The 19,717-nt window shown below is 42.2% G+C and overlaps 1 protein-coding gene across 2 annotated transcripts in view; it reads right to left on the reverse strand.

Moving 5' to 3' along the window:
- The window catches only part of RBM20 (RNA binding motif protein 20), a 320,520-nt gene that overhangs the window by 15,258 nt on the left and 285,545 nt on the right, over positions 1 to 19,717 (reverse strand). For both annotated transcript variants that reach the window (XM_089656499.1, XM_089656500.1), the window contains exons 11-13: positions 10,690 to 11,278; positions 7,285 to 7,386; positions 4,069 to 4,190 (exon numbers count right to left, since the gene is read on the reverse strand). In XM_089656499.1, coding sequence (XP_089512625.1) covers positions 4,069 to 4,190; positions 7,285 to 7,386; positions 10,690 to 11,278 — 813 coding nt within the window. The remainder of the gene's footprint in view (positions 1 to 4,068; positions 4,191 to 7,284; positions 7,387 to 10,689; positions 11,279 to 19,717) is intronic.

Raw genomic sequence — 19,717 nt, forward strand, 5'->3', positions numbered from 1 at the left:
AAATACTTCCAGTGGTAACAATAATTTGCGGTTGCACCAGAGAATCCCATTAATGTCCTACTGTCAGCCAGTGCCTGCAGGTAATGATGGAAATGGGTTGGAATCAGGCTATGTACGGCTGCTCTTGAAAATGATGACAACACACAACATAACAGTTTTCTGTGCTAATATCACACTGTTGTGAACAGCTCAAGAAGCAGAACAAACATCAGAGAAAGATCTTTAGTCTTCAGTCAGGGAACAGGAGATTTGTGTCAGAAAATATATTTATTGCCCTCTATGTTGTCCTTCTCTTCCCTACATCTTAGTCCATTCCTCTTCTCTTAGCTACAATACAGTGGAGAAATATGAAAGATGCACCAGTTCCCAGATCTGTTAGATATCTTTCCTTTACTGTGTTTTTGTTATATTCGAGTGAAAAAGAAGCAGCAGAAGATCACTGACTGGTCTCTGTAGATAGCTGAACTGCCACTGCATGCACATTCCTTTAAAACATCATTTTTTTTTTTTGGCATTTTTGAGTTTCCCATAGAACAAAATACATGTAGTACTTTGTCCCATATTCTGTGATGTCATGTCATACAGGGGCAGGGTGCCCCACCTTGACACACAGAGCAGCCTGACACTGCAGCTTGCAAGGAGATGACTGATGGCCCAAGGTAAACAGCAACAAAAGCAATGCAGAGGGAGATATGTGTCAGCCTCCCATACCTTTGCACTGTTGTAGGTGCTTGCCTTGGGCAAGTGCTGAGAGTCAAAGACAGGTGCCTGTTAGCAAAGAAGCATCCCATTGTATTCAGCTAATTGCCAGGAACCCCCAGTGGGTTTCCCTCATGTAATCCGTAAAGAGTGAATGAGGCCCTAAACTCACATGTGCTTTTCTGCACCACTATTTTTCCTTTAGGCCTCACTTACATGGGCATACCTATACGTACACCTATGCGAAGGGCTATCATCCCCCACGTGGGACACATTGGCGTTTGTGCATTCACATGCATGGTACGTTTCACTCTTTATTGCTCTCCTGCATACTAGCCCTGAAGAAAGGGGGCCTTTCCACTGAAGAATGTTGGCCTTACTTGACGCTCTTAACCAATATACATTTGAAAAATACCTCTGAGTGATATAAACTTTTGTACTGGGCGCTCCTCAATAACTACCCCAGAGTCTGCTATCTGCTGAGCGTTCTTCTTGTTGCCGGCAGTAGCGGCTTGAAACCACAACAAGGTCCATCTACACCCGGGATAGGCAACCTTAGAGAGTTGGAGATCTACCTGAACTACATGAAAGAGATCAAAGATCTCTGGGGCTCGCCATCTTTTTTTTTTTTTTTTTTAAAGAAATTTACTAGCAAGGCCCAACAAAATAGTAAGGAAAACAGAAAAATCTAAAAAAAACCCCCAAAAGTCACTGTAAAAATATAAACATAGCCTACCTTAAAAATGGACTGTGTCAGTAGAGAAGTGGACGGTGTAAGTAGAGACGTGGATGTGTCAGTTTCTATATTTATTATTTTTTACAATTGTATTTGTTTTACAATATTATCCCCCCCCATATCCGTGTATGGGCAGCGGGGAGCAGCAGTTAGTGGGAAGGCAGTTGGAAGAGCTCGGAGCACCTGTAGAGAGACAGGTATTAGAAATGGAAAAGCAGCCCTGTGATTTTGCTCTGTGAAGCACTCTGGAGGAATGTGCATGCCTCTCCCTCTCTGCTCACCAGTACATAGCGCCGGAGGAGCATCCTGAGGCACCCAGCGTGTCAGCGGGGGTTGCAGGAGCAGGGGAAGGGTAACCAGAGGGCGGAATGTGCTGAAAAGATGCGGGTCCCCAGGACCCTATGTCCTAGCAAGCAATCACCTGCCGTTTAACTTGAAAAGTTATCTTGGCCAGCTCTCACTCCTGTCCTCTGTCCTGAGCTGTGCTGCCTCCCGCCCTCCACTCTGTCATGAGGATGAGAGCGGCGCAGGCAGGGGAGGGGAAGGAATGGCACCTAAGCCGGGGTCAGCAAAGCAGAGATTTCTTCACAATCTACCTGTTACCTGTCTGCGGTTGACAGATGGTGTTCAACGGGTTGCCAACCCAAGATCTATACTGTAGCTTCATTGCGTATTCGCTCCTTTGAAAAAGGACTCACTACATTGTGTATCCACCAGAACCAAGTTGCACTTCTATTGGTCCAGTGCTACCACACACACACATCATGCATCTGTGTGCAGGCAAGCCCATTCATGTCTATTGAGACCGTTATGTGGGTGCGTGTCCCTTATCGCAGCAGTGTGTCCTTGCGGAAGGATCGGCGCACTAAAACACTTTAAATAGTACATTTTTATAAAGGTCTATACATCAGGCCAAAAAGAAGGACGACTAAGGGGGAAAGAGGGGCAGATGGATTTGGGTCCAAAGGACAGATAGTCCCTCCAAATAAAAGACAGTTGGGAGCTATGAAACTTGAGAATTTTTGATCCATCTATCAAGATTCTCAATATGCTCAGGGTTAATCTGTAAAAAGCTGAGCAGAGTACAACCAAAATAGCAGCATGGTCCTGTTATCTTGACGTGAACACTGTGTGGAGATTTAGCAAGAGACATATTGCTCCTTAAAAGCAGAGTGTGCATGAGCTGTGTGGACGGGTGTGCCCGTGCTGACGTTGCAGCTATTTGCAGCTTTCATTCACTGCTCCTTTCACACCAGCTGCTTGTCACTGGCACCACTCAATGTTTTCAACTGGGAAATTACCAGAGGGCACATTGAAAATGAGCTGTGTACAGCGCTCCGCTCAGAAACATACACCTTATGAAGGATCACTGTTGTCAAAAGGATAAGTGTATGTGGTTAATGCATGTGATGACACTATTCCATGTATTAATTCCTTTTTATGTTTTGCATAATTCCTGAAATTGTATTTTACACACAATTGCATGTAGACCAAGCTGTGGACAAACTAAAACACAGCAGAGAATGCGTTCATCATTTTACCTTGTATTCATATGATTTGAATCCTTTTTAAAGCTGAACTCCAGGCTCAGTCTTGCACAGTTGTACAGGCTCCTCTCCTGTACTGAAACTGCCTACTCAGGTTTCACTGCACACTGTGAGCTTCTTTCTTAGAAGCTGCATCCAGTCAGATAGAGCCTGCCAGTTCTTTTAGTCATGGAGGCTCAACATCACATGATCTGCCTACATTACATAGAGAAACACAGAGATCTAATGATGACTTTACTTGGCCCAAAATAAAGTATATGATAAAGGCAGAAGGCTTTATTTAGATTTTTCTTTATTATGCCAATGAGAGTGGAGAACAAAGGAACCAGAGAAGACAAAATGTAACTAAATTAAATGGCAGTTTTAAAATAAATTATTAACCCATTCCTGGCTTGCCCCGGTGTTCTTTTAATAGGGACTGTATGCCCAGATGGTGGGAAAGATAGGCCAAGCACTTGACCACTGTCATTGGCTGTCACATGACCTGGAGCCAGTCTCGCTGATTTCCAATCATTAGTACAGACTGAGAGCTTTCTTTGACAGCTCAGTCACTGTGCTGGGAGGGCACAGTGAGCCCACTTTGAGCACAGAAAGCTCAACTGCCCATGTGCAGCGTGTGGGTGTTAAAGCCCACTCTCTTTGCCGCCACACTTATGATTGATGTGGGCTGCAGGAGGTTACAAACCTATAGCTGAAATAGTTCAACCACCCCCTGCAGTACTATATTTGTTCCAGGCCCTAATGCTGTCGCAGTTGCTGAACAGCTTGGCCTGTATGTGAATGTTGAGAAAAATGTAAATAAAGGCATGGAAATAAAAATGAATTCATAAACTGAATGTTATCAATACAGGTGTTAATCACATACACTTATTAGAATATAATATTTTTTTATAATAACAGTTCATTGAAAACATTTTCCCTACACTAAGGCAGTAATTCATGGAGAGTGATAATACATTTCCAGCACTGACGTGTTGCCTTTTATTTACAGAAAAATTCAGCGCACAGATTTCAACCACAGACATTAGTAGTTCAGGAGGGTGGCTTTAGATACTATAAATTAAAAAGTTATTCATGAATAAATACCTGAAGGTTCCTGTAGTGCACCCGACTTCGACAGTGAGAGGTTTTTGCTGCTTCTTCACTGGTGTAGAAAAGGCCACATAGTTTGCAGTAGAAACCTGTTCTCGGAACCACAAATTCCACACCTTAGAAAAAAACAAAAGAGGATAAATTATTTTTAACATTTAATAATATTACTATTTGGTCACATTGTTTTAATCTAATCAATAGCCTCCATGTATTATTTTTCAGCTCTGGGACTTTGGTGCTGTAATCTATCAGAGCAGAAAAGGTTGGTCTTGTAGAAGATCCAGTTGCAAGAAAGGTGAGTGAGCAATTAAGGGGATAGATATACATAAGTGTTGGGGTTACAGGGAGGTTTGGTGCGAGGGGAACCTTAGGGTAATATTGCTCTCCCTGCTCTGCACAAAATATCATTACCTTACAGGTATTGCTTCTCCAATACTCTTTAATGATTTAACATTGTGAATGGATTTTAATTGCATTGTGTGCACTTTATACATGCTGCAGTGTGTTTTAACACATTTCACTGCTGTAAGTTTGCATGATCTGTATTTTGTGGTTAGCACTTCTGCCTTGTAGCACTGGGGTCCTTGATTCAAATCCCAGCCAGGATACTATCTGCATACAGATTGCATGTTCTCCCTTTCTGCCTGCGAGTTTCCACCAGGTAGTTCGGTTTTCTCGCACACTCCAAAGTCAAGCTGGTAGGAAAATTGGCTTCTGTATAAATTGAACCTAGTATAGGTGTGAGTGTATGTTTGCTTGTGAAATAGGGACCTTAGATTGTAAGCTTCATGGGGAAGAGCCATGTAAACTGTCAGTACTATTTTGATGGTTATAATAAATAGAGAGGGGAGGATGCTTTTTTGCATTCAGCTGTGTGTTATTATGAAAGCTAAATGTATATATGGTGTATTTTCCATGAACCATTCATCTCTCTCACCATTTATGTATTATGTAAATAAACTTGCTGGAAACTGCAAGTAAACGTGTCACTGCACAAGACACATTGGTGATACCTGCATTGATGAATACAATGGTTAGTGTAGGTGTAAAAAGGGATGCATAATCTTTTTAATGTTGATAGACAAACATGTACACAAGATTAACTTGATCTAATAATCTTCTCTTCACGTGTTAACATGTTAAAAAAACTTTTCTAGGTGTAATCTTTGTGTATAGAGGCACATGGAAGCAGCCACATTTGCTTATTACATATTACAGCCTGGATCTCCTGTTTTCCAGTGCTGCACAGTGGCTTTGCTTTAGGCTAGGTTCACATCTGTGCGGGTGGTGCCACTATGGATCCGCACAAAAATCCGTGCAGCCGCACCACCCACACAGAAGAGTGCGGACCACTGTGGCGGTTGCTATTAATTCTAATGGCAAGCTGCCTGCACTGGAAATCGCAACCGCACTAGGAACCAAGGTTCCTGTGCAGGCTGCAGTTTCCAAAGAAGTGCAGGGACTTCTTCCCTGCGTGTCCCGGGGCACGGCAGTCCATTCAAATGAATGGGCTCTCATGTCTGTGCAAAACATATGTGAACCGGGGGTTACTTCTCACAATAGAATGAGTAGGTTGACTCATTTAGCCCTTATGCACACTGGACGTTTTTACAGAGGCTGTTTTTGGCTTTTGACATTTTTTTCTACAGACAGTAAACTCCCCAGCATGTTATCCTATGTGTCCATGCACACATAGACTGTAATCAACTTTTTTGGCTGGAAAAAAAACCCAGGACTAGTTGGTTTCTAAAAGAGTTTTTTAGCTGTAAAAATGCTCTAATGCTGAAAAATGCGGCAAATCAGCGTTTTTAGACTTTTTTTGGTAAAAAAAACCTGCTAAAAATGAAAACACGCGGCAAAACACTATTACAAAAGCGCTGAAAAACTCACGTTTTTTATGTGACTTTAAATAGCTAACGCTACCAGCGTTATTAAAACTCCCCGTGTGCATGGAGCCTTATAGTGCTCTCCCTGTGTGGCTGATAACAGTTGTTAATCATTTTGATACTCTGTTCCTAAACACTCCTTCTAGGTGCTAATCTGCAGCTCTCTAATACAATGACAAAACATACTGAAATGTAAACATGCAAAAATTTGACAGACAAATCAAAAATGTCTTCAAAGCTGAACTCCAGACAGCTAAACACATAGATAAACTACATACATGGGAGTTGTTTTACCTGATTAAAAAAAAAAAAAAAATTTCTGTTCATCTAGTCCTGAGATTTACACAGCCCTGCCCCACAGCACAACCATATGTATCATGGGAGGGGACCTGATCTTTTATGTTGCTTTTTCAATTTAACTTACAGATCCCTTTCTCATTCCCACTCTGACTGGACAGGAGAAACAGCAGACTGATAAGCTCATCTCTCAGTGCTCTGCTCTCTCCTCCCATCACAATGCTCCTTGCACTGCAGCACACAATGATTAGATCTTTGTGGTGCTTCTTTATCCCCCTTTCTGAGCTCTGCTGTACAGACTACAGTGGACTACAAGAGCCCAATGCCATATCAAATTCAGGTTAATTTGAAAAATATATCTGATGATGTAACAATGAATACAGAGCTGCATTACGTTGTCTTTTATATCCGCCTGGAGTTCAGCTTTAGGGTAAACATTGTAATAATAATGCAAAATATGCTACCTTGCCTTTAAAGCCTAACTCCAGCCAAACAATTTTTTTTTTTGGTTTTGAATACAGTGGATTTTTTTTACTAGAACATGTTTTCCCACTGGGGAGAATTCTCCATCCATCTTGTCCTAATGATCACATAGGGAGTGAGGAGATACCCACAACCAAGACACAGACTGCAATAAAACTATTACAGGGGTTCGTACCCTTCCCCAGTCTACCACTATAATGTTCTTTGCCGCCACTGTCCCTGTTGGAGAGAGTCTCCCAAATGGGTACAAAACTAAACAGAGGTTCTAATCATTCCCCATTATGGGAAAAGATTAGAACCTAATCCTTCACCAAATAAAACACTTTTGGTTGGAGCTGTGCTGAGACATAGGTTTACTTTGCCATCAATTCTATATAAACTGGGTTCTGATGTGGGAAAACATTTTGGGTGAACTTGTTCTTTTCAGCACACGGGCTATATCAATACTCCTATGATTGTGGAACTGATTGTACATTACTATTTTACAGAAATGCTATTCCCTGTCTCATCATTGAGCAAACACATGTAAAGGCAGCATACATACCCAGAGGGATGTTCAGCTCAGTAAACACATTGTCCTGCTCCCAGGAAGGTAGAGAATGAATTTCTTTTGTTTCTAGTTCTGGTACATCTGGGGATTTCACTTCTGATGATAGAAAATAATTTCAATTAGACATCAGGTAGGAACGTTTAATCTGAACCTTTTCTCTATCCTAATGCTATAAACTAGAAGCGTGGAAGCAAAGGGATGCTCAGATGGCCTTTTACGGCTCTTTCACACTGCTCCAATACACAAATGTGGTAAAAACACGGGTTTTGTCACGTTTTCTGGATGCATATTACCCAGCATTCACCTGTAAAACTTGAACATGTGACTCAAAAAGTGCACCAGAAAGGCAACAAAGGTGCGTTTTTTTATTCATTTCAATAGGGACCTGCATTTTTGTTACATTTTTGAAAAGCACACTAAAGCTGCAGCAAGCAGGACTTTACTGAGCACACCACACGCACAGCGGTGTGACAAGTCCTATGGTATTTAAAGGGATTACTTTTTTTGCTGCATTTTTAGCATAGTAAAAAAAAACAAAAAAAAAAAACAAACAAACATCTGTGTGAAGCAGCCTTACACCATGCAAATGTTGTCTTTTTGACTTATGTGTGACCCCCTCCCCATGCACAGCTTCCTATTGGACATTAAAGGCTAAGTTCACCATTTCCATAAAATAGCCTGTGCAGTCAATGAGCCCCATTCAATATTAAAAATGGTGCTGCTTTGTAAAATGTTCATTAATTTTGTCATACCATTTGGATCCCCCCAGAAGCCTGGCTCTAAAACTCCCAGTTAGAAACCCCCACATCTTGCCTTCTGGCTAGGATGAGAAAACTGTTGGATGCTCACTCCCATTTCAGAAAAACCAACAATGTTCACATTCTAGCAACACACCAGGATGTGGGGATTGCTAACTGGGAGCTTTATAGTCAGGATTCTGGGGGGACCCAAATGGTCTACTGGGGCCCCTCGACTACATAAGCTATTTCTGGAAAGGGTGAACTTAGCCTCTAAGGTCACCCATCACAACTCATAGGGAGCTGTGGAATGGCAGGTAAACCTCACAATTTCCGCAATAGTTGAGACTTGCATATAAGAGCCTTCTAGATTTAGAGGATCTTGCAGCACTCACTACAGGCACATCATGCCACTACAGGGTCCCTTTCTCTGTATTCAGTAGTCGAAGCCTCATGCCACATCACTTCATGCTGTTTAGACTGTGTCCCCTAAATTAGTTTCAATGCACCATTTTCATGTTTGCCCTGAGTGTTTAACCACAATGTATTTGTTACCCAGCACAGAAACATCCTAATTGACTCTCCTAATGTAGCTGTGAGACAGGCTGGCTCATCAAATGTGGCCTAAGAGAGATAAAAAATACCCCAGGAATAGGATAACTGGACTGGAATAAAGTGGAGGCTCTCAGGAAAAGAGATCAGACTATAGTTCAGCTGTTTTTTTCAGTCCATCAGTAAGGAAAAATCTGAAGTGAGTAGGCATGTCTAATAGCGTGGTGTAAAAGATGGTAATTTACCACACCAAATATAGTGCACTCAGGATTATTCATTCAGATTACTGCCTAGGAATAACTCATGCAGTGTTTTTAGACTCATACACCACCCCAGAACACTAAGATATCCAGACACAAGCTAATTATGTACTCAGGGGAAAATTTAGTAACCGCTTCAATACCTACACATCTGGTCTGTGTGTGTATCAAGCAAGCCAAGGGATATTAAAGTTGGCCAATATTATATCCATAATGCAGTAATACCTCGGTTTTAACATGCCTCGGTTAAAGTAATTTTCGGTTTACAAATGAAAGTCCACTGAAAATAATGCCTCGGTTTACAAATTTTGTATGAATTTGTTTCGCAATACGAAGTGTATGTCGGTGCTGATTTTTAAATGCAATTGCTGGCTCTTTTTTTTCTTCACTATAGCTCACAGAATTAGCTGTCACTTTCCCCAAAGTTAAAGGAAATGTTGTTTCTTTTAAGAAATTAAAAAGAAACATTGTTTGTCCCCCCACACCCCCCTTTCCTGACCTGCCACGCTGCATGCTCTGAAAAGGGTCTGGTATGGATTTTGGGGAGGACCCCCACGCCATTTTGTTTTAAATTTTGGCATGGGAGTTCCCCTAAAAATCCATACCAGACACGAAGGGCTTGGTATGGATGGGAAGGGGGACCCTGCGCAGTTTTTTAAATTATTTTTTTAATTGCTGGAAATTCTTTAACATTCAGCTGTCAGTGGGGAACCCCGTTGACAGCTGAAATATTAACACATGGTTGTCACTACTAAAATGCCACATGACTTGATAAAATAATTCATGCGGTATTTATTAGTGTTAACCTTTTTCTGATTTCCGGAACAGATTAATTGGTTTTCAATTATTTTTTGCTATAAGAAAAGTCCTGCAGAACTAATTAAATTCTTAAACTGAGGTATTACTGTAATTTAATTAAAAAATCTACTAGTGTGGGGCCAGCTTTAGACGTATTTGTACCTCTACACTTTACACAGAGCATTTTTTATGTGTTTATGTGGGTCAAATATTTACCATGGAAGATTTGCTTGCTGCATGGCCTAACGTGACTGCTTAAATTCAACCCAGCAATCTCAAAGCACAAAACACAAACTAGCTAAGCAGATAAAGAGGAAGGGTATTGTAGCATAATAGCTAGTAATAATTTCCATTAAGGTACATCTGCTATCCAATCATATTACATTGTTGTCCTTAAAACTGTTGCTGGTTAGTTGGTTTTAAAGTAGCCAGTGAAAACCTGGGCAAAAAACTCTAAATATATTATAAAGAAAAAACACCTATGACCTTAGAGAAAACTGCAGGCCAGAATGATTACTCAGTTGATGCAGAGGTATATGCAACTAAAATGGTATGTATTTCTCAACCTTTCCTGTAAAAAGCCCCTTCTCAGGCCTTTTCATTGGTTAAAAAGGCTGCCCAAAAGACTGACAGGAGAGGAGCAGGGACAACCAAGCTGAGAAGTTGTATATAATTTCAACTGGCTTTACAGTATGTCTGAATCTACCTTTCATTTTGTCATGCTGTCTTCACTGAAGGCAACCGCTGCTTACGTAGTATTATTTCATATGCCGAGGTTCTTGATGGATATACTGCGGTGCTATGTGGAAAGTTAGTACTAACTCCTCTAATGACCGATTCTGTAGTGGTAAAGAGTGCTCCAATAATTTACATTTGTCCCTGATTCCAAAGACATATCATTCAAAGCTGATCTTCATGCAGGCATATAATGAAGAATGCATTTCAGGTTTATTGCTACTTTTTATGTTACCTTTGTAATGGTTATGCTATCTCAGGTAACATACAACAAATGTTTATGCTACTCAGAACTGATCACTTTGCTGGTAACGTACCAGACATTGAACTCTCACTCTCTCTTTTATTCCGTCTTTCCTCTTGGATGTGCTCGTCCATCGTGGTCGCATTGCTGTTTGCCTGAGAGTCTGTTCTCTTACAGAAATCTAAAGCAGCCTTCTCTGTGTACTCAGGAGTCTGAGGGTCCACAGTGTGCCCCAGGCCCTCTCTAACAGGTTCTTTATTTGGGAGTCTATTGGGACTTTTGGCACTTTCATCCATTGCGTCACTTCTGTCTTCAGAAATCGCAGTGACATCAGGAGCATTTGCAGCTGTCTCACCACAGCTACTGTCAGGACTTGCACTCTCTCTCAGGGTTACGCAGCTCATTACTACAGAGGAACACCTACTTCTGGTTCTCTCACTGTATCTGCATTGTAAATCCACAGAGTCAATCCCATGCGCACACATCTGAACGCAGTTGTCACTGTCCTTTTGAACCACTGGAACGATTTCTTCAAGTTCAGTGATGTCAGGTTCTACTATCAGATCCTCTTCTCCAACTTCATCAACTGTCACAAGTTCCTCCATGTTTGTTGGGTACCAGCTTTCTCCTTCCAGCTCACTTCCACTTTCCCAGTCCTGTTCCTGTGAAATGGTACAGACATCATGTTAGCAGACTAACATCCATCTTATAGCTGGTTAATTGCATATTGTCAGCACACTAACCTTTTTCCAACATGGCTAATAAAGACATTTGAAATATGCTACCACCAGATTAAACAGCAATTTCCTTAGGCAAAAGACTTCTAGTTTTTAGAAAAAGGTATGTTTCGAGCAGACTGAAAATTTCATAATTCCCTGAGAGTGGCCTATGTTCTGTCAAGTTCATTCTGGAGATGGTGAACTGTCTTATGAATCAAAAGCAGTAAAAGGTAACAACTTCTTCTATTTTAAAGTATATCTAAACCAAAGCATATAAATTAAATATATGCAGATTACCAGTTCTTAGATGTGGTGGCTGTGAATTTTCTTTTTTTTCCTATTATTTTCACCTCATAATCCTGCCAGTAACATACCGTAGCAGTGTTGTCATCCATGAACAAAAGTGTTTAGGACTACAGAACACCTCCCCCTCTTCTTATCTACATAACATAGAAGATATGCTTAGCCAAGTTATGCTTAGCATAGTGACACCTACTGGGCACTAGCAGGAACATTGTAATATTAACTAAGTTTCCTCTTGTTTGGGCTACAGCAGCCATTGTGTACAGCAGCATCCAGATTGAATGCTATGAATGAGTGAGCATGTCAGAGAAGGGAATACTTAGAGCAGGGGTGCTCAACCTGTGTCCTTCGGAGCCCTGTGATGTGGCCCTCCACCCCAAACTTGGGAAGTGCATTCCCAAGGTCAGCAATCCATTGATCATGATCTGGGCTTGCTGTCCCACCATCCTAGAGCATTAGAGCACATTGAGCCAGTGCCAGCAGTGGAGGAAACAGGTGGCCACGGAGGGAGCAGGAGCCACATATGCCAATGTTTCCTCTGTAGCATCAGCTCCTGTCCCAGGTGAAATGATATCAAGTGCACTTCACCTGGAACCTTTCTAGCAGCCTGGAGAGCGATGCCAGCAGAGGCTGGAACAGAAAAGGTTAGTGTATTAAGCAACACATACAGTGGGGAAAATTATAATAGGTGTATTTTAAATCATAGAGACAGAATATTCACCACAAACTCATGATGCAAAGGCTATAAATTGAGTTGCAGTTCAGTGAGTAAAATAAGTATTTTATCCCCTACCAACAATAATTCTGGCCCCCACAGACTGGCTATGTGCTCATGTGGTACACAGATTTGTCCTGTCAATTTAAGAAGGTGCTCCTAATGACAACGAATGTGTATAAAAGACACCTGTCCACAGAATCTTCTTGGGCACCACCATAGCCAAAACCAACGAGCTGTGAAAGGACATCAGGGACAAGATTGTAGACCCGCACAAGGCTGGAATTGGGCTACAAGACCATCAGCAAGAAGCTTGGGGAGAAGGAGACAATTGTTGAAGAAATACAAAATAACCATAAATCACTCTCAGTCTGGAGCTCCATGCAAGGTTTCCCCTCATGGGGTGAGGATGATCATGAGAAAAGTGAGGGATGATCCCATAACTACACGGGAGATGCTTGTGAATGATCGCAGAGCAGTTGGGACCACAGTCACCAAACAAACCATTGGCAACACAATATGTTGTCATGGATTGAAATCCCTCATCTTAAGAAGGTACATGTACAGGCCCATCTGAAGTTTGCCAATGAACATCTAAATGATTCAAAGAAGGATGGGGAGAAAGTGCTGTGGTCAGATGAGACCAAAATTGAGCTCTTTGGCATTAACTCGACTTGCTGTGTTTGGAGGAAGAAAAATGTTGACCATGACCCTAAGAACACCATCCCTTCAGTCAAGCACGGAAGTGGAAACATTATGCTTCTATAAAAGGGTCAACAACTATTAGGCTGCTTTCACACTGATCCACGGGTGCAGCGCAGTGTACCTGCGGGTTAGCTGCACTGAGCCATAGACTTCTTTTATATCCTGAGGGTTTGGTGCGCTTTCTGAAAGTGCACCAAAACTTCTGAATGCAAGAGTTTTGGTGCACTTTCAGAAAGCACACCACACCAGCCAAATATAATAGAAGTCTATGGCAAAGTGCAGTTAGCCTGCGGTGCGGTAAACTGTAGCGTTTGAATGTGAAAGCAGACTTATAGGGGATTCAGGACAGTAAAGGTTCATTTACATTGTCGGTTTGGGGGTTGGAAAACCCCATGGTTAAGACATGTTTTTACCACACACCCTCAACCAGGGGTGTAGCGCCAGTAGTTGCATTGTTGACCTCCACCTATGCTCCAGGGGGCCCGTGTGGTCTCACTGTCACATTCGAGTAGGAGGGGAGGCATATACAGGAACCAATCCTCTCCATTTTCCTCTAAACAGCTGACTTCTCCTCCTTTCCCTCCAGCTGGCATTCAGCGGCCTCGGAAAGAAAATGTACATTATACTATTCAAAATTCCGAACCATTTAATTGCACTGTGGCCCATGCCCGATTACCGCATTATGGATGGTCAATAGTTGTATGCTTTCTGCAGGGGGACTGTTGGCACTGTCTTTCATCACAGCACAGAATAGGTTTGCCAGTGTTTATGGAACTGGGCCCTAAAATGTCAGCTATTCATCAATTCATCTTATCATGGACCATGTGCTGGTGGCATTTTGCATATACAGTATCTCACAGAAGTGAGTACAGCCGTCAAATTTTTGTAAATATTTTATTATATCGTTTCATGTGACAACACTGAAGAAATTACACTTTGCTACAATGTGTCGTAGTGAGTGTACAGCTTGTATAAACAGTGTAAATTTGCTGTCCCCTCAAAATAACAACACACAGCCATTAATGTCTAAACCGAAGACAACAAAAGTGAGTCCACCCCCTAAGTAAAAATGTCCACATTGGGCCCAAAGTGTCAATATTTTGTGTGACCACCATTATTTTCCAACACTGCCTTAACCCTCTTGGGCATGGAGGTCACCAGAGCTTCGCAGGTTGCCACTGGAGTCATCTTCCACTCCTCCATGACGACATCACGGAGCTGGTGGATGTTAGAAACCTTGCGCTCCTCCACCTTCCCTTTGAGGATGCCCCACAGATGCTCAATAGGGTTTAGGTCTGGAGACATGCTTGGCCAGTCCATCACCTTTACCCTCAGCTTTTTTAGCAAGGCAGTGGTTGTCTTGGAGGTGTGTTTGGGGTCGTTATGTTGGAATACTGCCTTGCGGCCCAGTCTCTGAAGGGAGGGGATCATACTCTACTTCAGTATGTCACAGTACATATTGGCATTCATGGTTCCCTCAATGAACTGTAGCTCCCCAGTGCCGGCAGCACTCATGCAGCCCCAGACCATGACATTCCCACCACCATGCTTGACTGTAGGCAAGACACACTTGTCTTTGTACTCCTCACCTGGTTGCTGCCACACACGCTTGACACCGTCTGAGCCAAATCAGTTTATCTTGGTGTCATCAGACCACAGGACATGGTTCCAGTAATCCATGTCCTTAGTCTGCTTGTCTTCAGCAAACTGTTTGCAGGCTTTCTTGTGCATCATCTATAGAAGAGGCTTCCTTCTGGGACGACAGCCATGCAGACCAATTTGATGCAGTTTGTGGAGTATGGTCTGAGCACTGACATGCTGACGCCCCCCACACCCCTTCACCCTCTGCAGCAATAGTGGCAGCACTCATATGTCTATTTCCCAAAGACAACCTCTGGATATGACGCTGAGCACGTGCACTCAACTTCTTGGCTGACCATGGCTAGGCCTGTTCTGAGTGGAACCTGTCCTGTTAAACCGCTGTATGGTCTTGGCCACCGTGCTGCAGCTCAGTTTCAGGGTCTTGGCAATCTTCTTATAGCCTAGGCCATCTTTATGTAGAGCAACAATTCTTTTTTTCAGATCCTCAGAGCTCTTTGCCAGGAGGTGCCATGTTGAACTTCCAGTGACCAGTATGAGAGAGTGAGAGTGATAACACCAAATGTAACACACCTGCTCCCCATTCACACCTGAGACCTTGTAACACTAACAAGTCACATGACACCGGGGAGGGAAAATGGCTAATTGGGCCCAATTTGGACATTGTCACTTAGGGGTGTACTCACTTTTGTTGCCAGCGGTTTAGACATTAATGGCGGTGTGTTGAGTTATTTTGAGGGGACAGCAAATTTACATGTTATACAAGCTGTACACTCACTACGTCACATTATAGCAAAGTGTCATTTCTTCAGTTTTGTCACATGAAAAGATAGAATAAAATATTTACAAAAATGTGAGGGGTGGACTCACTTCTGGACGATACTGTAGGTTGGTGGTGTGTGAATCCTGCAAGGACGCTCCAGAATGGTTATTGATACTATCACAAAAAGAGCTCAGACACAGTGAGGGTTATGAGTTGTGAACATTGACAATTATTGGTGACAAAGCACTGGTTACAGGTTAATCTTTCACAGCTACTGTGTGAAAAGGGCCACAAAATGTACCCCATCCATATAAGACAGCGCTCATCATTTTCGAGTGAATGTCGTTTTATGAACTATAAGGTAAAATAATATCTTTTTGTATTTAGTAACAATCTCATCTATCATAAATAGCTTGTAAAATACAGATTTGATAGTGCTATATCAGTATGGTGCTTATACAGGAACTGCACATGCATATTTGGCACAACTGTTCCATGATCTGAAGATGTCAAAAGAGATGAGCATCCATTGGAAAACAGCTTTCGGCTCTATTGACTGATTTTCTTTGATTATAGGTTTCCATGCAAATGTTAAGCACTCTACATAATAAATAATAAAGATATGTGTTGCCATGTCATTAACACTTTTATTAGGAGTACTTATGTGTACCGTGCATTATACAGTAAAGATACACTGCACTCCCTAAACTACAAATATATGTTTAAAGAAATTCACATATAGAGTAGGTGGAAATAAACTGCTTCAGATGTCCACAGTCTACGGTTGCAATATGACTGTAGTAAATTAAAAATGTCCTGTTATGCCTGCACATCAGCAAAATTATTTGAAGCAAGATTTACAGCTGGTGCCACTGAGTCTTAAGTATAGTCTTGCTTTAGGGTCTATATGGCAATGCTTCAAGCATCCTGTTAGCCGTGGGAAATAGTAATCCCCAACCATTAAATCTATTGCAGCATTGTCAGGTCTAGCTGTTTAATAATCTGTATTTCAGTGCCCTAAAGGAATTTCAGTGCTGCCACTGTTGCTACTGTCCGTGCTTACCAGACCATTTTGCCTGCCCACACAGATACTGATAGTGTCTCCATCTGACCGTTAGCTTATGATTAGAAAGAGATGGAGCTGGAGGTATTCCCAGAACATTTTCTGCGAAACAAACATTCATTAACCACAAACGGATCATATACCATTTGCTACCTGAGGAAAGTGAATAGATTGCAAGGTCTCTTTAGAACTTTGATCCATATGTAGAATTATTTAGGAACGCAGACTGTAGAAAGACTGTATGCTGCCAGGCTTATATCCCGGTCATATGTCTCTGTGAGTTAATATTGCCAAGGGAAGTCATGCAAAGTAATTTATACATGCAGAAAACACGTAAAAAAAACTGTGCAAAGCAAAGCTACAAGACAAGGTCAACGCAGGGCAATTTCCTTACACAACAGCTATGCAAACCAGTGTCAACTATATATCAAATTCGACTGCTACAGATGAAATAACATAGGCTGGGACACAAGTCAACGGATCATTTTCATCAATGGGTACACTTCTTTTTTTAGGACCTAAATGCTTAAGTTCATGCAATACCATCTCTTAATGACTGCTGGTTTAACACGGCAAATTGTTGATTTATTATTAGATTAAAGGGCACGTTAGTAGGTCTCCTAAAGGCTTGCGGGATTAAATGAAGGGATCACAAGGACCAAAGCCTTAACGTTTATATTCTAGTCGGCATGCCATGCTTTGTATTGCATTCATTCTATAGGACAGAGAGTTAAATATTCACTTCAGTGAGAGCTTAGCATAGATGTAATGGCAGAGATAGTGAAGCATTGATGAATTAGGCTTTTACACAAAAATTAGTCTGTGAAATAATATATATATGCTGAATTGAAGAAAGGGATGCAAAGTCTGGAGACTATAAGGCACTTACCCTCTTCAGCTCTGGAAGGTTTTACCCCTTTCATGATCAGGCCATTTTTTGCTATTTAGCACTACATTACTTTAACTGGTAATTCAGCAGTCATGCAACACTGCACCCAAACAAAATTTATATCATTTTTTTCACACAAACCGAGTTTTCTTTTGGCAGTATTTTATCACCACTGAGTTTTTACATTTTTATTATATCAAAACAAAAAAAGACCGAACATTTAAAAAAAACCCAATATTTTTTACTGTTTGCTGTAAAACATATTAAAAAATCTAATTTATTCATATATTTAGGCCAAAATGTATTCTGCTACATGTTTTTGGTTAAGCAAATCTCAATAAGTGTATATTAATTGGTTTGCGTGAACGTTATAGCGTCTACAAACTATGGCGTGTATATATACTGAATTTTTTTTCCCCCTTTACTACTAATGGTGGTGACTTATAGTGGGCAATCTGACACTTACACTGGGTAGGAACTGACTGCCACTGACATCACCAGTGACACTAATACAGTAATTAGTGATAATACTATATATACACTGTCACTGTACTAATGCTAATGACACTGGCTGAGAAGGGGTTAACATCTCGGGTAATCAAAGGGTTAAGTGTGTGCATAACAAGTGTTCATGTGTGCTGCTCTTTACTGAAAATCCTTGTTCCTTCCTCCTGCTTTGCAGAGAGAAAAAACAAAGATTGTTCCCTCTGTACAGGGAACATAAGGTTCTGGCCTGTGAATGAACACAGCCGATCACCAGGTCCCAGCCATGCATCATTGGCCATGACCTGCTGACAAACTCCAGCTGTGTACAATCACAGCGGGATTTGGCAGCCGGGGGCGCATGCATGCCCTGAACCTGGAAGAGGCCAGCGATGTACAGGTATGTAATTGTGCCTGTACGGGCCACCCATCCACAGTACATTGCAAGTGAGTGGTCCTTAAGTGATTAATAAAGGATAAAATGGATGGTTTCGCTGCTTTTTTTTGTTATTTTGCTTTGTTAACTCTGGTGTTACACATTTTTATAAAGGTTGTGTTGGACAATTTAAAGCGGAGTTCCACCCAGAAGTGGAAGCTCCGCTTATCTGCCTCCCCCCCTCTGCTGCCACATTTAGCACCTTTTGGGGGGGAGCTGGTACCTGGTTTGCACAGGTACCCACTCCCACTTCAGTTCGCGCAGTGTATGCGCAGCAGGAAACCAGCTGTGAAGCCGTAAGGCTTCTTTACTGGCTTGCCTTAGTCAAATTGGCGAAGTCAGCACCTGACAGCTGATTATTATTATACAGTATTTATATAGCGCCAACAGTTTGCTCAGCGCTGTACATTATAAAGGGAGACAGTACACGAGACAGTACAGTAACAACACGATTCAATACACGAGGGGTTCGAGGGCCCTGCTCCTTGGAGCTTACAATCTAGGAGGCAGGGGATAGTGGTACAGGAGGAAATAGCTGTGGGGGATGGAGTGGTAGGAAGAGTGGAGGAGTTCAGTAATTAGCTGAGGGCGGGGTAGGCTTCCATAAAGAGATAGGTTTTCAGGGTGCTCCTAAAGGTGAGCAGAATAGGTGACAGTCTGATGGATTGGGGTAGGGAGGTCCAGAGAATGGGGGAAGTCCTGGAGGAAGGCATGGGAGGAGACCAGGGAACTAGAGAGTAGAAGGTGAGGAGCGGAGAGTACGTTTTGGGTGGTATTTGGATACCAGATCGGTGATGTAGTCTGGGGCAGTATTATGAACAGCTTTATAAGTCAATGTTAGCATTTTGAATTTTATCCATTGTGCAATCGGAAGCCAGTGGAGGGATTGGCAGAGAGGGGTGGTGGATACGGAGCGGTTAGTAAGGTGGATGAGTCTGGCTGCAGCATTCAAGATAGACTGAAGCGGGGATAGCCTGCGGTGGGGTAAGCCGGTGAGGAGGGAGTTACAGTAGTCGAGGAGTGATATAATGAGGGAGTGAATGAGTTGCTTAGTGGCTTCCGGGGTTAGGAATGGACGTATTTTGGAGATGTTACGGAGGTGAAGTCTGCATGAGTTTGTCAGCAATTGGATCTGGGGCTGGAAGGAAAGATTGGAGTCTAGGATGACACCTAGTACTCTGGCTTGAGGGGAGGGACTGATGGTGGTGTTGGTCTTTATGGAGAAGTCAGGGGAAGGGGGGGGGGGGCGCGCGGACTGGCGGGAAAACTATGAGCTCAGTTTTGGACAGACTTAGTTTGAGGAAGTGGAGTGACATCCAGTCTGATATGTCGCTCAGTAGGCTTATGATACGAGCGGAGACTGAAGGGGTAGATAGATAGATTTGCGTGTCGTCGGCATAGAGATGGTAGTTTGAAGCCGTGAGAG

The sequence above is a fragment of the Staurois parvus genome, unplaced genomic scaffold, assembly GCF_062004578.1.
Source record: "Staurois parvus isolate SC_StPar_1 unplaced genomic scaffold, SC_StPar_1.0 ptg000911l, whole genome shotgun sequence".
Taxonomy (NCBI): domain Eukaryota; kingdom Metazoa; phylum Chordata; class Amphibia; order Anura; family Ranidae; genus Staurois; species Staurois parvus.